Below are 21,217 nucleotides of genomic sequence, written 5' to 3' on the forward strand. Positions count from 1 at the left end.
TGTTTTTGGTTCTGCTGCATCGACTGTCCACGGGGAGTGTTTTAGGAGTGTGATAAACCAGTGGACTGCTTTTCAAAACCTGGTGCTTACATTTCCCACAATGCAAGTTAGAGTGACATCACTGGAGGCAGATTACATCTATATATACACATTTATATTTTATTATTATTATTAGTTAGTTTGTTTACACATGCAGTAATACTCCCAATGACGGCACACACACTGCAATGTGGGAAATTGGCAGCGTTACTCTTTAAGTACTATAAACTCTTACCTTTCTGTACATTCCATGCATCCCACTTAGCTCTTCCTGCTATGTTGAATATCCCTGGACGATCTGTGGATGTGAAAGCAGCCACCACTGTTAGGGCTTCTGAACAGATTCATAGTATTGTTATTTGTTCTCATTCAAACTGTCAAACCAAACAGCAACAGTCCTACAAACAACAGGGGCCAGACAATGTGTCCGTCTCTCTGAATGGAAAATAATCAACAGCTATGTATAAACTTAACAGTATGGACATCATTACCATTATGACACAACCTGTTGGACCTCATTTTTGCTTCAACCGCACCCTAGTGAGTGTTCTTTCTTTGTTCCAGTGCTGAACAGAACCAAGGACACATCACTTCCTCATTAACTCGTCAAATTATTAAAAAAAAACACCTTGAAAAAAAACTCACCTATGTCAATATCTCCCACTGTGGCTTGCTTATAGAGACCGTATAAACCGCTTAACTCATCATTGTTCGGCCTTTGTTTCAGCACCTTCGACTCCTCTACCGCTTTCTGAAATGATTCCTGGTGGGATGAAAAGAGAAAAGCTGGTACAGAAATCTTGTCCAAGTGTTAAAATGTCTCAAAAATCCAGAATTACTCAGACTCAGACAACCAGCCTCATCAGTACATTTACATACACATGAAGCTGAGCAGAGATTCCTGCACTGTAACAACTTCTACACACTCTGATAGGTCAGCACACACAATTACAACTCAATAGTACCATAAATCTTTGATGTAACATTGTTTGAATGGAGGCTGAAATTCAACAGTACTTACAGTCATGACGCCAGTGAGAAACAGACACACCTTGCTGCTCCTGCTGCTGCCGTTTCAACTCCCTTCCCAGTTTTCAGCCGCCCCCCCCTCGTCCAACTCGTCCTGCAGCAACGGGTTTGTGTCAGCGGGTAACTACAGTGGGAGGTAGCTTCCACAGCAGGAGGCTATGAGGGTGTGCCATTCAGAGGAACCGGTATAATAATACTCAGATTAGTTTGACATGATGTTTTCTGGCTAAATTAAACCGATTTCACACACTGACAAAGGTTGCAGAGGACAGGTAACAGTGCAGGACTGTAAAAATGATACTGATCAGTTTTTTTAAGAATATGAAGACAGTATGTGACCAAATTGAAACCTCTATGGAATGAACATGTTAATATTTGCTGTCACAGAGCAGCATTAATAAAACATGGCTCTGGGAGACAATGTAGATATCACCATCCACCACAGGATGGCAGCATTCACACATTTAATAAGATGATAGGTTTATTCCTGTAGCAGGCTCTGGGTCAACCTAAGATACTTTTTAGCTGCGATTTGATTTAGTAACTGTGGACATAAGTTTACTCTTTAAACAACATGCAGCTGATTAATACATTTGGTCAACCCAGTGAGTCTGACACGTAAAAAATAAAAACACCTGCGCAATATTTAAGACATGAAATACAAAAGGCAGTAGAAAAGTGATTTATTCAATGTTCTAGAAATTTCAATTTGAAATCAATACAATGATGCGTTTGTTGTTGGAGATTTTCCATACTATGAACATTTAAATATAGACTGAAAATCATTGATCAGCTTACAGATAATCATCTTTGGTAAGAACACATAAATCTCAGAGAATGCAAACTCATAACGAAACACAAAAATGCAGCAAACTGGTGTTTGATCATAATGAATACAGAAAGTTCAGGCTTATCTATTCTTATCTTTTTAAATCAGATATGTACTAATGAGTGCTTATCAGCAGGCCATTTTTGTACACCACAAAAAATATAGTAACCAATAAAAGGAAAAACACCAGTGTTTTTTTTTTCAATTGTGTAAATACTTCTATTGTCTGCTACACAATGCAAACCAACATGTCTGCTGAGTGCGGCAGCCACAGCAGCAGCAGTATCCAGTTGACATGTTGGAGTTCAAAAACACCACAATGGGGAAGCGACTGTCGGGAAATTATTAGTGGGGGGGACGTGTATGAAGAAACAGGGAAGTAAGATCCACCATGTCCCTAAACGTTATGTTTCAATCATGTGCAGTTGGACTAGACTAGTTTGCTGTTAGCTTGCTGGCATGGCTGCACAAGGAACCATGGGTAAACTATTATCAGTGTTGTGTTAAATAAATGTATTTTCTAATAAATTTATCTTTGCTAATACTGGGTTGCATTCCCGTCTAAATAGCATAATTGTGGTAAACGTACAATGGTTAAATCTGGATATATCATCCTAAGTTCTTTGTGTCCAAGTTATTACTTGTTATCAAATTTGATAATGTATAATAAAGTTGTTTTCCTTCAGAAAAGATATTAATAATTTTAGGATTTTTAAAAGAGAGAAACCCATCTTCCTGCATCAATAATTTGACAGCATATCCACTTTTCAAAGTATTGTTAAAATAAAATGTCGAAATAGAGGAAAACACTGATGTCACATTAGTGAAAAACCTCATAACAAATATAAATAACATGAAACTATGTCTGTAACACATGGACAAAATACAAGGATAGGCTCTGGTGAAGGCTGGCTGACAAAAATTGGCTGCAGTCTTCAAGTGCATGCAGAAGAAAACGGAATGCAAAGGCCAAGAGGAAGTCTACTTCTGAAGATTAGAGTGAAGAAATCTTATTTCAAAAAGTACTGAACATTCAAAACCCAGTTGTGCTGCTTCAGTTTTAGTCTTGACGTCTTCAGCAGGTTCATTTTGAAGTCTAACAGAGACTGGTTTGCATCAATTAAACCAGAAGCTAATATTGTTCAGTACTTGGTTTAAGCTTCAAACAGAGTAATAACACTTAACAATAAATTAAAGTAAAAATCAAAAGCTACCAACTACATACTCTTTACTAACGATGCATAGTGCATTATGACTATCGACTAATCGACTACCATAAATATCTCTGAAGAACTACCAGCTAATTTGTTCAAAATCTCTCAGCGAGCCTTGGAGATGAACCATCAGTACATTCAAAGAGTGTATAAATCATTTATCCTCTGTGCGAGTGTGGCTGTCTGGCGTTATCTTCATGACCGCACAGACAAGAAAGGAGCTCTTCTTCTACACCTTTTCTGTGCCTTTTCTCACACATGGCTGACATCCTCCAGCCCGTTGTGGCTGCCGTTGTCCGGCAGCGTGAAGCGGATGTGCCGGCTCTTCTCCCAGCCGCGGCGGATCTTCCTGAGCCGCATGGCCACGCAGGGCACCAGGAGAGCCAGGCGGCCCAGCAGAACCGTGATGGGGAGGATCAGGACCAGTATGAAGGTGGGAGGCAGGTTGAAGCGGTACTGGGCTGGATCGAAGGCGCGGTCCCAGCCATAGAGGAGAGTGTGGAGGGTGGCCATGGACAAGGCACAGTAACCTAGTGTGGACTGCAGGAGGTGAGAGGAGGGTAATGGTGAAATAGTCAAGTGGTGAAAACACCAGTTCTCCAAATATATCATGACCCACATTGTTTCCCTTGAATTGACTCCTCTTTAGTTCATAGAAGTCCACTACATTAGCTCATAATGTTACAGGCAGACCCCGAGGGAACACACTGACCTACCATTCGTGACCTGAATGAACCACACTAGTGTATGCATGTGTGTGTTTGTGCCATGTAATTTACCTAAAGGGCCCACTAATTAAAAAAAAAAAAGAAAAACTTCCCAAGGTTGACTTGGGTAGGGGCCGGGGGTTAAAAATAGCCTCGTCTTTCCTCGTTCACACGCTGTGCAAAGCGGAACCAAATTATTTCCACTTGACTGGAGTGATGACGTTTTTGTTGAACTGCTTTCAAATAACTGACGGGGAGCAGCAGAAATCCTCCAAGTTTTGAGAGGAATAAATAGACTGAGCGCAAAAGCAGAATCATTTCTGTGTTTTTTCTTGAGCACTGCAATGAACGAGCGGTACCCGAACAACAGACTTCTTTCACAGCAGACATTTTTACTAGTCAAAGCAGGAACTACATTGACGGTGGCACTGTTACATTAAGGCCTTCTCCACGAGTACAGAGAGAATTTTGAAATTACACCAACTGGAGTTTTCTTGCCCAACTCCAATTTTTCGATTTCAATTTTGGCTGATTGAGAGTGTAGCCTTTTTGTAAAAGGAAAAATGTAATTGTACATTCATAACACAACAATGATAAACAAAACAAATAATGAAAATGACACCCTGTAAGCTTTTTTACCAGACTACCACTCTGTTAGCACTGTTACTCATTACAAATCAGTCTACAAAAATGCATAACTTTATTTTTGACTTGTTTCTGAAGATTTACGTCTTCAATGGAAACAAATGAGCTTTGGGCTGAGAGCCACAGATGGTTGGGGGGGTGTAGGAAAATACTGTTACATAGATTCTTGTCATGGAATTTGTTTGTCTGAACCTGAAACACTAAACTTACTCATTTGCTCTACAGGTCTGAGATTTGCACATTACTTAAGACTAATTTTGCCATTTCCGTAAAAGTGAAACTTGTCACATGTTTGCAATATGTGGTATTGTATGTAATGCAGTGGCCACTATTTGTGCTGTACACTATATAACTATAGGTCCTCAGAAGAAATGAGAACATTGCAATCAATTTATGTCTCTCTCACACATGCACCTGCCTGTTCTTGTTTGTAAGGAAGTAAATATGAAGTCATAACGACGGACAGGTAACTCATTGACTGGTGGTGTGCGGTGTGATCATTATATTATGGACCCACATGGAGAAAATCAAACTGTGGTGACAGACAGCGAGTCAGGCGACACTTTCACCGAACCTTGTTATGTTCTCTGGTGTCACAAAGGGCTCAGCAAGAAGTAACTGGTAATGAGCATTGTCCTGAATGCTTTTTTCTTCTGTCTCTCTCTCAAACACACACACATCGAAAATACACAAAAAACGCATTAATAAACTGTCCTGCAGCAGGTCTAAATGTGCTGAGCAGAAAGTTGCCTTTCATCGCCCGGCTGTCGGCGTCATGACTAATCTGACGGCCACGGGATTAGTTTAACGGGGAAGATGAAAGGGGAAAAGGCAGCACAGGCAGACTGCGAGTCCATGAGAAAGGGAGAACACGGTAGGGGAACTCGGAGAAGAGAGGAGGAAAGAGGAACGGAGAGGAAGTGTGCGACTGAGTCAGAGCACTCCTGATGGCTTCGTCACAGCCCAAGTTTAATGCCAAATCTGGGGCAGCTGCAAACACTTGGAGTCACGGCGTCTGTATGTGTGAGACCATGTGAGCGACCAGGAGACATAGCGTGCATCTGGCTACGTGTCAACTGTCATGGCGTCCTCAATCATCGCTCTGCGTTCGTCCCGCCTGTCTTTTGTCCAAGAGGGATAAAAACTCGTTCTTCAGCACATCACTGCCTCTGTTGTGTGTATGTGTGTGTGTACCTGTATGAAGCTGAACTCCCTCCAGTTGACATTGTTGGCCACTGAGGGCAGCGAAGTGACAGCCAGCAGAGAGAGCAACCCAAGGGCCATGATGCCCACTGAGATGTACAGCTCCATCCTCCACGCCTCGGCATTGTCCCATGAGTCCTCCACCCTGTCCTTCACCTGGACAACACATCACAAACATCAGAGTCGTCGATGTGACTTCCACCGCCAGTGATTCCGTTTCGGCATGCGCTACACATGAAGCGGCGAGCCGGGTATGTAGAAAACTGTTTTTCAGTTCTTCATACTACGAGATAACGCTGCTGGGGACTGAGTGAGGAGTAATGTTTTGTTTTTGTTGGAGCTTTAAGGTACTTTTCATTTCTGTCTGGCACACAACCAGCTTGCTTCGACCTCTCTCATCTACAGGAGTTGTTGCTGTTGTGACAGTTTTTGTCTCACGGGGATGAGGACGGTGCCAGGAAGCTTGAGTGATACATAGCCACTAGGGTTGGGCCGATAGCGGACAGTCATCAACCACTTATCACTGTGAAAAAAGTAGTGTGTCCCCTTAGAGTTGCCAGAATTTGTAATGTGTGTGAGAAAACATGCAACATTATGTTTTCATGTCACATCTATTATTTTCTAATTACAAATGCGCAATATGTAAGAACTGGCCACCTGTCAAACTCACATTTAACACACAAAAAAAAGGCTCAACATTTCACCAGAGTAACCACTAACTGCTGCTAACTACAGCTGTCATTAGCTGGTTAGCTTAGTTAGCTGTGCAGCTAGCACAGGAGCTTTGGACCATAATGCTGCTGGGGCTAGCTTGTTAGCATGCTAACTTCAGTAGATGTCTCTGCACCACAATACATAAACAGCATAATGTCAAAACTGCTGTTTATTCTTATGTTGTTGATAATTTTAGGTCACTTTTCAACTAAAACTCATATATATTGCCCCTTTAAACTAGGGGAACCCCAGTTTAGTTTAATTGTTTTTTTTCTGTGTGTGCTGCTGTTTTGTGTTGTTTTTCAATAGTGTTGCTATTCGTGCAATTGTTGTTTGAGCTTATTCAGTATAGCTAGCTGGCTAACTTTGTTTCAGGTTATACACATGGGACAAAGACAGCTTTAAATGTTGGAGCAAATGATGTGAAAGTTGATCTGCCTGCTCCCCACACAGTTAACAGGGACCAGTGTTTTCTCAAGTTTGAAGAGACGGTTGGAGGTCGTTGTGGGAAGCAGAACTCTATCAAGTTTAAAACTGTTGTGCTCCTTGCAGGGCCACAGTATTGTATCATCTATCATGTAACATGAATGCAGTCTAAGTGGAGGACTCAGCACTGAGTCTAAGCACAGCAACTTTGATAACAAGGCTGATAACGTACTCATTGACTGAGTTCATACCAAATTAAAGAGGACTCAATAGAAAAGACTTGCTTATTTTTTTTGTCTCACCTGTTTGACAGCAAGGTTGAGCAGTTTGTAGCGGAAAGACTTCCTCAAGGGAAGACACATACTGTAGACGGCATGCAGAACGGCACAAAGGAAGCTACACAGCCCAAACTGCTTCCTCCTGGTTAGCCACCCGTCCAGCCACTTAGGGAAGCGGTTGTACTTGGTGCCCCACCACAGCTGGAGGAAAGCAGCGCACAGACCAGGTACATAGACCAGTGAAAACATCACCAAGGCTACTGAGGGTAGAGTGACGTTAACTGTCTCAATGGGCATTTTGTAGAAAACACTCTTCCCTGCTGTGACGAAGGGCTGCAGGACGTCGCGTAGGAAGTTGTACAGGTAGAAGAGGATGAACAGGGCGACAGTGCACAGGACTGGGATACGCCAGGAGGGGAATAGATAGAGGGGGAGGTTTTCGATCTCCAGAGAAGCGGAGAGGAGCCCCATATCGACGGGGATGAAGCCCATTCTACGACAGAGCTGCATCACTGAGCTCTTGGCCTTGCTGCTGTCACTGCACAGGAAAACCTGGAGAGAGGAGATGACACAAAGACGGTGTTTTGTCCAGAGATTCTCCTTTATCTTCTTTTTTCCCCAAAACACATTTCATATGAGGTGAGCAGTTGCTACAAAATGCAGAAGGTGAATCCTACCTGCCTGCTTCCATCCCGAGGTCCCATCTGCAGTGACCAGGCTGATATGGTGTTAAACCCTTTCACTATGCTACTTTCTGGAAACAGGTCTGCCAGCAGTTCGGCATTCGAAGGCCCATCGAGGTTGATTCTCAGACCATTGCTGACATCCACCAGTGTCTTTCCAGCTAGTGTCGGCTTCAGCTCCACCAGCGTCGAGTGGTGCTCAGGGAACACAGCGACAAAGACCAGGTCCGCCTGGCTAGCTGCCTCCATCTGGGATGTCACCTGGAAGACAAAGACAGGAATTCTGTTAGACCAGAAGTGGTAATGTATCATGAGTTAAAGGAACAGTTTGACATTTTGGGAAATGCACAGTTGCTTTGCTGCCAAGAACTGGATGGTAAGACTGATACCACGCTAAATATGAAGCTAAATCTAGCAGGACGTTAGGAAGTTGGCTTTGCTCAGTGGATCTCAAACTGTCAGGAATTAATGGATCACAAGGAGGGAAAATATAGAGCAAAACTTTTTACTAAATATGGTTTCTCTGAGGACAGCAAACATACAAGAGAAGTCTGGTGCGAGCATGGCTGCCTTGTTAACCTAAATCTTTATTTTGCTTGTTGTGCCAGTAGTTTCCTCAGTACTGTAAATGACCGATAAACCTTAAATCAGGTTACACAAGGGTGGAGGGCCACAGTTTAGTGGGTTTTTTTTTTAAATTCAGGCTTTTAAAGTTGGTGCACAAAGCATGGAAGCATGTGAAGGCACCTAGCATGCCTGGTGACTAGTTGTTTCCCTGTGCTTTCAACTCCTATGCTAAAATAAGTTGACTGTTTCCTTATTCTTACATCTTAGGTTATTGTACAGATTGAAGAAACAAGATATGATGTGTTTATTACTGTAAGTGGGTTCCTGTATTTAACTTTGGACCAGTTTTCCTTTTATCTCTCTGCTTCCCATTTTTATGCTTAGCTAAACCAGTGGTTCTCAAAGCTTTAACGTACTCAAAGCTAAGGACATTAGTTTTTAGTTACATTACAAAATCTAAGCATTATATGCCTGTTAAAAGGAAACTGGGACCTTGTCATCAGAAAACTGCCGCTACATGCAGCTCTGAGAAGTTTAGAATATGAATTAAAGTACATATTTTATCACATTTCCTTTCATAAGGCCAGAAATAAAATCGATGAATAGCTTTTGAAGATATCAAAATCAGAAATTCTCCTCTCATAAAGGCTCATGCTGACAAAACAGCATTTTTATGAATCCTTGTGGATGACGTAAAGGGAAACCTTTAAAAAAATTGAATTTAAAAAACTGTTTTATTCTGTTCCCATACCACAAGATTATTTCTAAGGCATCTATTCAGGCTAACAACAACAGCCATTATTCCTAGTAGATAAGCTCAGTGTAAATATATAATCATCACCACAGGGGGTGAAACAAAAACACCAATTACACATTGAGTGTGAATGTGGGTGTCGGTCTCACTGTGTGCATCACCTCGGCCTCTTCGGGGAACAGAGCTGCGGCGCGTTTGGGGGTTCGACTCCCCACCACCACCTGGTAGCCGGAGGCCACCAGCCGTCTCGCCAGCGAGCGGGAGAAGTCGCCCGTGCCCAGGATGCCAACGACCGGAGCGCCAGGGTCGGACATGGAGGCTTCAAGACATCTGGAGCCTCCTCTTTCACCTCTGCCTCGGATTAAAGGACTCGCCATTTCATCAGGCATAATAACCTGATAAACCTAGAGATTAAAGACATGGTTTATGTTTATTTACATCCACGGTACCTCAATCAGCTCCTAAATTGTACAGTTACGTTACAGAAAAGAGGCTGAAAGGCTGTTATTTACTTACAGACACTGATTGTTAGATATACACCGTAGAGCCTTGTTTGAAATTCATCCAGCATGGAACCTAAGATAAAAGTGATTCACAGTAAGAAAATATGCCATTTAGTTCTTTGTGACTGTCTGCCTGCTCTTTTTTGGAGCACAAATCTAGGATCCCTATTATTTCTGTGTCTCAACTGACATGTCCTAGATCTGTAACTCTGCATTGTCAAAGCAATGAGTGGTCGTCCATTAATAACATACATGGATTTTACACAGCCTGAAGACAGTAACAAAGTATCAAATGGTGCCGGAAAATCGGATGCCGTTATGCCAACTCCACGCAATAAATAAGTATGCCTTTCATACAAAACTTAATCACGACACCACCACACACCGTTTAAGATCATTATACAATATGCGGGTATTGTGCGAGACTTACATGAGCAGTACAAATATCAAAAATGGCAATTTTATAAAAGTGCTCCTTTGATAATCATCGCGCTGTCAGCCGAATTAGCCGAAGAGCCGCCACTATTCAGAAACAGTCTCAAGTTGTGCCGTATGCCTCACTAAAGCTGGCCGCTTTGTGTTAAAATATTAAATTTACAGAAATCCATATTGATCGTCGCTTCAAAACCCAGAAAGCCTCTCGAGACCACCTTGCTTGTTGTCCTTGGCTGAACTCGTGGGAACTTTACCTCCGGATAAAGTTACTGTCCTCAGCAAACAGGACGTGGCAGGCAAAAACACACGGACATTTTGATAAAATGACAGCTCACGCTGATAAATTCCGGCTCTGTCAGCGCTTACAGCGATATTTTTGATTTATTTACAGTCACGTACTCACCTCGCGACTCGGCTCGACTTCAACTGCCGCGTTTCTTCCTGATAAGATGACGCAGCAGCTGAAGCCCCGCCCTGGTGGCCACGCCCCCACATGTGTGCAGGAGATAAAGAAAAGAAAGACAGAGACAAATGCAGGAACAAAACTTTATTCATACACACTGTTCAGGACAGGGGTTACAAACTGAGTTAAAGGATGGGGTAAAAGTGAAAGAGGAAGACAGACAGTCAACCACCAGAATTAAGTGTAGCACAAAATATAAGGTATAAATCAAGGGCTCCCAACCTCTGGGTTGTGGACTTTTATTGCGTCTTGGGTAGTTTCATTCATTCGTTGTTTTTCATCGACACTGTTGAAAAAAGGCCCGCAGACAATTGAGATAAAGGATACACAAAGAATAAACAGCATTACCATCAGCCTCAGATTTGTGTTTATTGCTAATTAGCTAGTGGCTGTAACCATGCTAACACACAACACTGAAATGGCAAATATGGCAAAAAAAAACCCAAAAAAAACAAAAAACACATTGTACCTTATAAGCATGGCAAACTAACATGTTAGCATTCTGACATTAGCAGTAACGTCAAAGCACTGCTGAGAGATGTTAAGGATTGGCGGACTCCGCCACTACTAAAAAGAATAATGTCTTTTCAACTACATAACTCATCAAGTTGAAATTTCAAAGTGCCTCTTACTTTGTCTTAAATAAAAATACAGCTAAATAATTGACATTCCCATCAGCCTGTGCTTTGTTTTTAGTGCCAGTTAGCCACTGTTAGCATGCTACAATGCTAAACTGAAATGGTGAAAATGGTAACAATAACACCTTCTAAACATGTCACAGCAACATGTTAACATTGTCACTGTCAGTACACTAACATTAGTATTTAGCTCAAGGCGCTGCAGACAGATGGTAATATTACTGTAAAGTCTTGGTCTTCTTGGTGGTTTAGTCATATTTCTCAAACCTTCTGGTATTCTGTTTAACAATGAAAAGAACAACAACGTAGTAATTTTTCATATCGTCGCATTATGAATGTTAATCGTGTTTTCCCCCTTCTCTCCATCTGCTACTGCTGATTTGGTGTTTTTTTGATCAAACTGGCCTCGGGATTGGAAAAAAAAAAAAAAGAAAAAAGCAAAGCAGCAGCAAAACCATGTTAAAAAGACATCCGACCGTAGGTTACACACTGTCACCACGACTTCATCATGTCTGCCTTTGCCACTTGCAAAAGGTTGAATCCCCCTGGCTCGCAGCGCTGCATCAGTGTCACCACACGCAAACATGTACACACACGCGGCGCACACATGCCGCCCTCTCTTTTACTGCTCCTCATGTTTGTTCAGTGCTTCAGGTCACAGTCCTTGACATACATATCTGATTTTGAGATTTCTCATTCATAGGTATCGATACTGGTGTCTCCCGGTGTGGTGATCCTTTAATCTTACCAGTCAAATCAATTTAAGTTATTCTGATCCAGTGGGGACAGATTTCTGTGTGCAGACTGAAAGGATCTGGCTTTTAATTCCAATTACGTTTCACAGAAAAATCACCACTTCTGATGTTAGAGCGTTTTCATGTTAAATAGCATATTTAGTTATGGTTTACAGTTTATAAATGGATTGCTTTGTGGAGTCGTAATGGCATGGTCATGAACTGTTAGCCCGAGGAGGACAGGTGCAGCTGTGTTAACATCTGACAGGACTTCACTGTCAACATGTTATATGGGGGAGGACGTTTGTTTCTGCGCTCTCAAGGTGTCCCCTGTGCCCTTCATTAGGGATTAGGGTCACATGTTGAGACAGGAGCTGAGGTTGCAGAACCTCTCCGCTGTGTTATCGCAGCTCGGCCGAGGTTACCCGCACAGATTTACAGCCAAACGCCTGTGGCGTTTTACAGTATGTGTCGCTAATCTGACATTGATGTAATAACAGTCCCACCTATGATTCATCCTGTACTTAAATCACACCAATTTAAGTCTTTCCTCTGGTCAATGTGTGGTGGGTTTAGGCGAGTCATGGATTAATCAGATGGTTGTCATCAGTCTTTACTGTGGCCCCCCGGAGAGCTTGACACACTACAGCTAAAGACAACTTAAGAAAATTCTGGTAAGATTCGGGTTAATGCTGCGTGAATGGCAAATATCTGTAAGTCACAGAATCAAAGTGTTAAAACCAAAGCGGACTTCAATCATCCAACACTAATAGGGAAATCTAGATCCAAATTAAAAGCAGATTTTAGGGCAAATATGAATAAAATCCGCAAAAGAAAATGGGAATTCATGCACATTCACAACTATTTGTTAGCTGGATTTGACATTAAAACACACAATCATCTAATTTTACACAATGCATTGCTGATTTTAAACGACCCAAGAGTACATCCAGTAGTTAAATTGACTTCCTTCTCAACTATCTACAACATCAAAATGCTACTTACATACTGTATTCATGCATCAATAATAAAGGTAATCATAATAAGAGTATAGCGCTCCAAAAGGGCAATTCTGCATAAGTACTTGCAACAAAATAAAAGTGTATATAGAGAGTTCACTGATTAATATAAATAAATTGAATGGCTATTAGAGAAAATAATTCTGACCATAAATAGTATCAAAAATAATTTTAAGTGCAGTTTGCTGTTAAAGGCACAGTATGTAACAATTGGCCTCCTACCAAAGGTCAATCCAGAGGAGCAAACAGCAGCTTCTCACTAGAAGTTAGCTCAGTTAGCTGTGCAGCTAGCAGTCTGTACTGGGAGCTCAGAATGCCACTACGAGACAGGGCGTGCTAACTAGGGTAAAGATCTCTAATGTCACATTCTGTTGATAATTTCTGTCACCTTTGGAATATTTGAAACCAAAAATTGCACCTTACTGAAAAGCAACTTGGATGCTGGACTATGACATCTAGAGGAGTATGACTGATTTTACATCAGAGCCCCAATACTTCTTCCAGCACTGGTGTTGTCTGTATTATGTTTGCTCTCTGTATTCGCGCTGTGATTCATTAGGCTCCATATGTGTTGTCAAATTGGTGAATGTGTTTCTTGATTTGCCTGGTTTTTTTTTTGTTTTTTTTTCAAGCATTTTCTCCCCAAGTGCTGCACGTCATCTTAATTTGTGAAGACGGTTTCATTTGCACATGGCGGTGCTTTGAGCTCTTTGGGCCTCGCGTATTTCTGCTCTGCTCCTCTTAAATATTCCTCTGCGTCCTTAAAAAGAAGCGCTTAGGATGGTCTTCGTGTTTACATTGTTTTTTTAGCTCTTGATGGACTGATTAATTTGCTCCACCGTATGGTTCATGCGTATGATGCAGCGGTCCACTAACATGCGGCATGATTAGAAGCATGGCAGCGCCGCGGGGCCTGATAATCTCAGCAGCTGCAGTGCATAATGTGGACAGTGTGTCGTGCATGGCTCACTATAGCCTTAAGACACAGTTCACTGTACTAATCCTGAGTAAAGGTCATTCTGCAGTCATGTAGCAGGAGTCGGGGAGCATAATGTTCCCTGCATACTTATTTTTAGGGCTTTGTTTAGTTGATTATTGCGTTGTCATTTAAGGGAGGAGCAGATGAAAATTCAGAACACAACATTTCCAGCTTGGCCAGGACCATCGCGTCCTCAGATTTCAAGCCCAGTTTCGTTTTTTGTTTTTTTTTTTGACCCGGCGCTCATGACTCTGTCTCACCTTCAGACACGAGCGGCTCAGCTGGAGCCATGTTCTGGGGAGTTAAGGCTGAGCTGAGCACAAGTTGAAATTGCTTCGGGGGGGCTGGTGGCGTGGGGGCTTCGGTTAAGCCTTGTCTCAGGCCTTTGAAGATTTCCCCGCGTCGCCCTGAGCTCTAAAGCCTCTGTTGTCGATGTAGGGCCTGTGCTCCAATTCTAGGTGCTTAGCCCCCAACCTGCAGTTTTGAAGTGTTTCAGGTCCTTTGGGGGAATTTTTGAGCTTGTGAACAAAATCAATAGGTGCTTTTATTTTCGATGAGCAGAGGCTCTCTTCATTGAGTGTCTCAAAAGCTTGCACACTTTGGAAATAACCAATGAGAGGCATTAGTAACAGTCTTTATTCAGCTGAGGTGCTCATAAGTGGCCTCACTGGGATGGAAACAGAAGAGGCTAAAGAGGCATTTAAGACAAATCTGTATGCAATAGAGTAATGATTGCCCGTGCGCCGCGAGAATTTTAATTTGCTGGAGAATCAAAATGCAAGGCCTGTGGCTCCCCGCCTCGTGAAACAAGACATCAAATATGTCCCTGCAGCTGGGGAGCTTAGAGCTGAAGGCGTCGACAGCCGTCAGACATCTCCGCTCCGTTTCCTGCATACATTACCCGCTCTCTCTCACCCCCCACCCCGTTTGTCTCTGTGCTCCCCAACTGTCTGCATGTGTGTGTGAAGCAGTGACCAATGCAGCTGGTCACTAGATGTCACCAGGCTGCCCTCAGCCATTGGTCCTGACTTTGAAAAGTCCCTCACGGTCTGAGTCAAGGGTTTGCTCATGTGTTCAGCTGCCGTTGTCACAACTTTAAAGTAAAACTGACTTTAACCTTTCATTTTTCATCAAGGAGGATTAATTAAAGTGTTTTGTTAGATCTGTATATCCACGACAGTAATCTTCTAAAGGGGCACTACGTAATTTGAGGAATACATTTGAATCAGAGGAAAGAGCTCGCCATTGACTGATTTTTTAAAATGCTTAAATTAAACAAAAAAAACAGACTATCTTTGTTTTCATGACTGAATAAACAAACTGACCTTAAAGGACAACACAGTTTCATCCTGTTTTACTTTGTTTATATGTGGCGGACCCTGCCACCAAGCGTGAGACTGAGATATTACCCTATATGTAAATATTAAGTGCTTTTTGCTGATTCATATGAAACACTTAGTGCCATTTTGAATAACAATTGCGCAGACTTAAACTTTACGCACAGGCTGTAGCTGCTCCTCTCATCAAGTCAGTCAAGCCGAAATAGAGGACTTCCTGTTACTAATCTAACAAATAAAAGCCTGCTTGCTCTTCTGTCTTTATGTCCTAGTGTCTCCAAATATTTTGCTTCCAAAAAGAATGATACTGAATTATCCTAAATGGCATGAGTAGTATTCTTATTTTGTCATGAGGCTGTTAAAGGTGTAAGGTGAGGCTCATCTTAACAGCTTCACGTTTGGGTAATTTTGGGTAGACACTTTTAATGCTTCAACTATTTTTATTATTTAGTTGTTTTTCTGTCCCACTGTCAATATCTGCACCTGTAGCTTCCAAGATTGTTCAGTTTCATCCTGTTGTAATAATGTATTCCTAGAAATACGAAGGGAACGGAGCATTTATTTAAGTCTTTCTTTTACATATTTCCTATAAACGCTGCACGTCCGTAACCTGCTGTTTTAATTTGAAAGCGTTGTCCCCTGTTTTCCGGTTTCATCATCGCTAACTTTGACATCTGGCTGCAGCTGTCCGCAGCTGTCCGCGCGCACCTATCCATCCAGGCAGGACGCGCAGTCGCTGCCCGGTCACAGCTGCTGCCCAGAGGCTGGAAGCCAGCGACAGAAGCGCAGGACGGAGAGATGCGCACTTAATTAACTCCATCTCTTTTCTTTCAGTCGTCCTGAAGCCCCCCTGTCCTCCGTCACAATTCCCCCCCGGAGACGCTCCACGGGTCTTCTGTCGTCCTTTGGCGCCCGGACCGCGCGGAGGAAGTGGCTCGTGGTCTCTCTAGTGACCGCCGTCGCGATGGTTCTGCTGGCTCTGGCCGTGGCTGTCCCGTTACTACTGCTCCGGTCCCCTGAGACCTCCGGTCATTATTACGAAATGATGGGCACCTGTCGGATGGTCTGTGACCCGTATACCCCCAAACCGGGAGGCGCCACCGCCATGGAGGTCATCCAGAACGTTAACGGTGTCAATCCGCAGCCGCCGATGGCGCAAGGGAGCCGTGGCGAGCCGGGGAGACCGGGTAAACCTGGATCCAGGGGCCCGCCGGGAGAACCAGGACCTCCTGGTCCGAGGGGGCCACCGGGTGAGCGCGGTGGCGGCAAAACCACCTACCCCACCACAACCGGAGCTACCGGAGGGGATAACGGTGAATCAGACGGTGCCAACTCCACGGCCAACGGCTTCAGGATCGCTTTTTACGTCGGCCTGAAGAACCCTCACGAGGGATACGAGGTGTTAAAGTTTGACGACGTGATTACAAACTTGGGCAACCACTACGACGCAAGCACCGGGAAGTTCACCTGCCATGTGTCCGGGATCTATTTCTTCACCTACCATGTGTTGATGCGGGGAGGGGACGGGACGAGCATGTGGGCCGACCTGTGCAAGAACGGACAGGTAATGTGAGAGCGCCAACTGTGCCGTTTTTATACCTTTAACGTATCGTTCTCCACACCAAAATCACTAAACTGTAGATTTTACGCACAAAAAGCGCACAAACTCGCCTGTTACTTGATGTTTATTCTTATATAACTGCAGATCGTAATTATTCATACATTGTGTCATGATTTGAAGGTAACGTCAGAGATATTTTTGGTCCAGTCGAGATGTCTGCGCGCTCTGTTTGGCTGTCAAGCTCGTGCGCAAATGGTTCAGCTGGACGAGGAGTCAGAAATGAGACTGAACAGCATCAGTGTTCAAAATAAAAGCCGCAAAATTCATATTTGCATGAGGCTTTGTGTCAAATTTAACTTTATATTATTATTTATTACTATTCTGTAATGAGTAGTTGTGGGATTAAAGGAGCAGTATGTAGTTTCGGGGAAGACATTGAATGATTTTTCTTTCTACCTCAACAGACGAAATAAACAAACTGTCTTTGTTTTCATGACTGAATAAATTTAACAAACAAACTGACCTTAAAGGACATTACAGTTTTTGTTTTTTTATATGTGGCGGACTCTGCCACCACTCTAGTTTCAAACAGTATTCTTGAGACCCTATTTTCTCCAAGAACAGCTTGTTTAATGCAGTTATGGAAATAATCAACATTCCTGTGTTTGTACTATTACCTCATTAATAATCAAGTTCAAATGTATTTTCCCAGTCTCGTCCCTTTAACATCTAATTTACCAAACAGCCATCAATACAGCAGGTACTTTCAGTCCATTCATGCACCAAATGCTATTTTTAAGGCTGCACCACTGCTATTTCACTCTGCCTCTCAGGCACACATGAACTTTTCTTCTCAGTTTCCACCTCCATCGTCTCTTTTCCCCCCCGCAGGTGAGGGCCAGCGCCATCGCCCAGGACGCCGACCAGAACTACGACTACGCCAGCAACAGCGCCGTGCTGCACTTAGACTCTGGGGACGAGATCTATGTAAAGCTGGACGGCGGCAAAGCTCACGGAGGCAACAACAACAAGTACAGCACCTTCTCCGGCTTCATCTTATACCCCGATTAAACAACGCGCAGATCCATGGACAGTAATCATCACTGAAAAACGGTTTCCATTCGAGTGTATGGTCCAATATGTCTCTCCTGTTTTGAAGATAGGTGCTACGATGCACAGGCTTACCCGCCACTGTGTGTTTGGTTAGTGAAAGACCTTTTGTATATGTATTTGATTTACGTTAAGTTCAGCTGCTGCACTGTCATCAGACTATAATACCATGGGAAAGCTAATGGTCCGGGTGGTGAGAGCATGCCAGCAATTACAGACACAACATCCCGTAAACAGAACCGAGCTGAGAAAGCGTGTTATTTCTCATGTTTCTTTGATTTAAGGTGAACATGTTTGTGGGGAAATGAGGCCTGACTGGCTGTTTACAGTCTTAGAGGTTCTTACGAAGCACTGTGTGTGTTATTGATGTTTCATATATTAGGCTGAAATGGCAAAATAATTTAATGGTGGTGTCAAATGAATGTTTGAGAGTAAACCTTAGCCAGCAGTGTGTGGTTTTGAGGCCCGGTCATACCAGTATTTAAAGGTGCACTATGTAGTTTTGGATTTTCAGAACAGAAAGATCTTCATTGACTCATTTATAACCAAACACACCAGATAAACACACTGTCTTTGTTTTCATGACTGAATAAACTGAATAAACAAACTCAACTTAATATAGTTTTACTTTGTTTACATGTGGCGGACCCTGCTACCTTTCTAGCTTCAAACAGTGTTCTGGGGACCTTGTTTTCCTCTGAGATCAACTTGTTTATTCAGTTATTTAAAAGAGTTTGTATCATTACCTCATTAATCTTGTAAATATTGAAATTCTGAGTTTGAATTTTTCAGTTTCAATCTCGTGGGGAAATTACATGCAAGATTGTAATGTCGAATTCAACTGTAGTGAATTTGTGCCATAGTAAACCTTTTAGGGGACAGAGAACCCAAATTTTCAAAATGGGGTAAGCTATCGTAGCTAATTAGCTGTGTTACATGTCCCTGTTCTATTTAACCTCCTCTGTTTGAGTTTAAATTGCTCCACAAAAATTATATGGTTTGCAGAAAGTTATGAGAAAGAGGCCAGTTGTACTAACGTCTTCTGACTAACTTTGACCTTATTGTTATGTTAGACCAAGCTAACAGGCTTGTACCTGACCGTTAGTAAGCTTGCCAGCTTGCGTCTCTTTTCAATAAAAGTCTTAACTGAATTAAATGATGTGCAGTCCTCAGAGCAATATGCAGCACAGAGGAGGTTAAAGAACGACAGAACCGATCACAGTGTTTGTTTACAATAACTTCCTGGTAGAAAACCCATGCGTCACACACTATTTTACATACAATATAGTTGTCTTTTTTTCATGATGTTATAAGTGTATTCATCTCATTCATCTAAAATGCATGTTTAATTATTTAGTATCTCTCAAAATACTAAACTTTCATTAATGTTAGCTTGAAATGCGTTGCTGTTGGGTAGATATCAAAGCAGCGCAGTTCTTGAAATAAGCACAGCTGAAAGATCAATGTCAAACAAATAGCTTTGAAAGTTAGAGTTAGTTACTAAAAATGATGACAGAAATTTATAAAGTAGTGGGCTGGTTTCACATATCTGCAATGTTAATTGACGGCCAGTTGTCTACACGGAAATGACTCTTCCTGTTAGCGCAACATTAAATTGGTGTATTTTCCCATAGGCTAACTGGAAAAGTGGTTGCAAAACGCTGCTAACAATTTTATTTTCAAATTTACAACCTTGCAAAACGACATGTTTCACTATCAGATCAATTCTGTCAATTACGTTTTAGAATGTCTAGAAGAGCTGCACAATAGTTTTATTCCCACTCAAGTAGCAAAGTGCTAAACTGGAAAGTAGCCCTCTGGTGGTGGAAGTTTGAAGTGCACATGCTCTATGGGCCTCGAATGCAGGAGCTACATTGAAGATCTGGGCATATTTATAGGTAGGAACCCAAACTATTTCAATCGGGGGCCCACCCTACTATACCCAGTTTCTCCTTAATACAACCATGAATGTGACTAACTAGTGCTGGCATGTTGCTGGCTGGCTAGCACATTAGCGGTCTGCCGCCAGCTACAGTTGCTCACAGATTAGTCACTACATCATTAAGCTTCTGTGACCAAATATTTTGCCAATATGCGCAGACGTGCCACTTCCTGGTGCGACCAGGCCTTTACCAAGGTATCTCAAATATTGCCACTTGTAGAATTATATAACTTGTTCTCTCTTTAAAGCCCAGTTTTGTCTTTCTTTCTTTCTTTAAACCAAAGCAAGTACATCGTCTGCATCCACTGCAGTGTGGGAGCAACTTAAAAAGACACACACAGTTCATCTTTCCCATATGATTCAACCGTCATGCACCTTAACTGGATAAGCTGGGCCTGCTTTAGAGGATATGAATCGCTGAAATGACGACGACAGTAGAAAGTGCCAAAGATGGCGGACTTCACAGTCTAGATAAGATGCTAAATAACTGATTTAACCTGATACAGGCCATCTTGATGGCTATGGCAAGCCAATTCGTGGTGCTTTGAGTAGTGTTCAGTGTTTAACAAACACAGCCCAATAACCTCACATGAAAGATAGAGATGGATGTCTTGCATCAATATTGCATTGAGTTATATTTTCTTCTCATATATGCGAATAAATATTGTTTGACAAAATGTTTGTTTTTGTGTGAAACTCTCTGACCAAGTAATGACACCTTAACACATACATTACACTCGCCCCTTCCTCGGGGCAGGAGGAGACTCATTCTGAAGAAGACGCTGCTGTAAGCAAGTTCTCACCGGGGAACAACTGGTGGGTCAGTTGTTTTCCGTTTCTTGTTTAACCCTAATGTCAGAGCGATGCGTTTCAGCGAGCAATTTGTCCGTTCACATTTGGTTCTGCGGGCTGCCTTGTCTGAACGTGTTGCATTGCCCTGTAGCCTACAGACTCTGGTCAGAGCTCACAGGTTCCAGGTGCCTCTCTGAATGTCCTCGCTCCACCATAGCTCGCAGACATTTTACTCCGTCTAGACACCATTTTGCTCATTTTGTGTTCCCGTTCGAAAAGGTTACGCTGAAATCCTCACATTTTTATTGTATTAAGTACACCAGATGTTTTTTTATTCTAGTGTAGAGCTGTTTATAGAGGAAGTAATTCATAGATTAATTCAGGGAGTAACTTTTAGATTAAGGAAAATAATTGTTTCAGCAACACGTCTGCAACTTGAAGGTGTACTGTGCAGTTTTTGATCAGGACAATTACATTTCATACCATATGTGGCGGACCCTGCCACCTCTCTAGCTTCCAACTCTGTTCTGGGACCTTCATTTCTTCCAAGAACAGCTTGTTTATTCAGTTAGGGAAAGAAAAAAATATTTCTGAGTTTGTATCATTACCTCATTAA

General features: G+C 42.4%; 3 protein-coding genes across 9 annotated transcripts in view; 1 reads left to right on the forward strand and 2 right to left on the reverse strand.

The window, feature by feature from the left end:
* Positions 1–1,606, reverse strand: part of LOC119015489 (acyl-CoA-binding protein-like) — a 2,109-nt gene extending 503 nt beyond the window's left edge. Inside the window, exons 1-3 of the mRNA XM_037091530.1 lie at positions 1,061–1,606; positions 685–802; positions 275–337 (exon numbers count right to left, since the gene is read on the reverse strand). Coding sequence (XP_036947425.1) covers positions 275–337; positions 685–802; positions 1,061–1,066 — 187 coding nt within the window. The 5' untranslated portion in view covers positions 1,067–1,606. The remainder of the gene's footprint in view (positions 1–274; positions 338–684; positions 803–1,060) is intronic.
* Positions 1,607–1,734: 128 nt separating this feature from the next.
* LOC119015479 (metalloreductase STEAP3-like) overlaps positions 1,735–21,217 on the reverse strand; it is a 154,378-nt gene continuing 134,895 nt past the window's right edge. For 3 of the 7 annotated variants that reach the window (XM_037091508.1, XM_037091506.1, XM_037091505.1), the window contains 8 exons: positions 10,712–10,775; positions 10,430–10,500; positions 9,605–9,664; positions 9,250–9,492; positions 7,762–8,028; positions 7,109–7,636; positions 5,658–5,822; positions 1,735–3,651 (listed from right to left, as the gene is read on the reverse strand). In XM_037091508.1, coding sequence (XP_036947403.1) covers positions 3,364–3,651; positions 5,658–5,822; positions 7,109–7,636; positions 7,762–8,028; positions 9,250–9,477 — 1,476 coding nt within the window. In that variant the 5' untranslated portion in view covers positions 9,478–9,492; positions 9,605–9,664; positions 10,430–10,500; positions 10,712–10,775 and the 3' untranslated portion in view covers positions 1,735–3,363. Of the gene's footprint in view, positions 3,652–5,657; positions 5,823–7,108; positions 7,637–7,761; positions 8,029–9,249; positions 9,493–9,604; positions 9,665–10,241; positions 10,310–10,429; positions 10,501–10,711; positions 10,776–21,217 lie in introns of those variants that run through there. The other 4 variants (XM_037091509.1, XM_037091510.1, XM_037091507.1 and 1 more) reach the window with 4 other exon arrangements.
* LOC119015488 (complement C1q-like protein 2) lies at positions 15,864–18,489 on the forward strand. The gene is made up of 2 exons (XM_037091529.1): positions 15,864–16,760; positions 17,649–18,489. The coding sequence occupies exons 1-2, from the start codon at positions 16,161–16,163 to the stop codon at positions 17,826–17,828; spliced, it is 780 nt and encodes a 259-aa protein (XP_036947424.1). The 5' UTR covers positions 15,864–16,160; the 3' UTR covers positions 17,829–18,489.

The sequence above is a fragment of the Acanthopagrus latus genome, chromosome 24, assembly GCF_904848185.1.
Source record: "Acanthopagrus latus isolate v.2019 chromosome 24, fAcaLat1.1, whole genome shotgun sequence".
Classification (NCBI taxonomy): Eukaryota; Metazoa; Chordata; class Actinopteri; order Spariformes; family Sparidae; genus Acanthopagrus; species Acanthopagrus latus.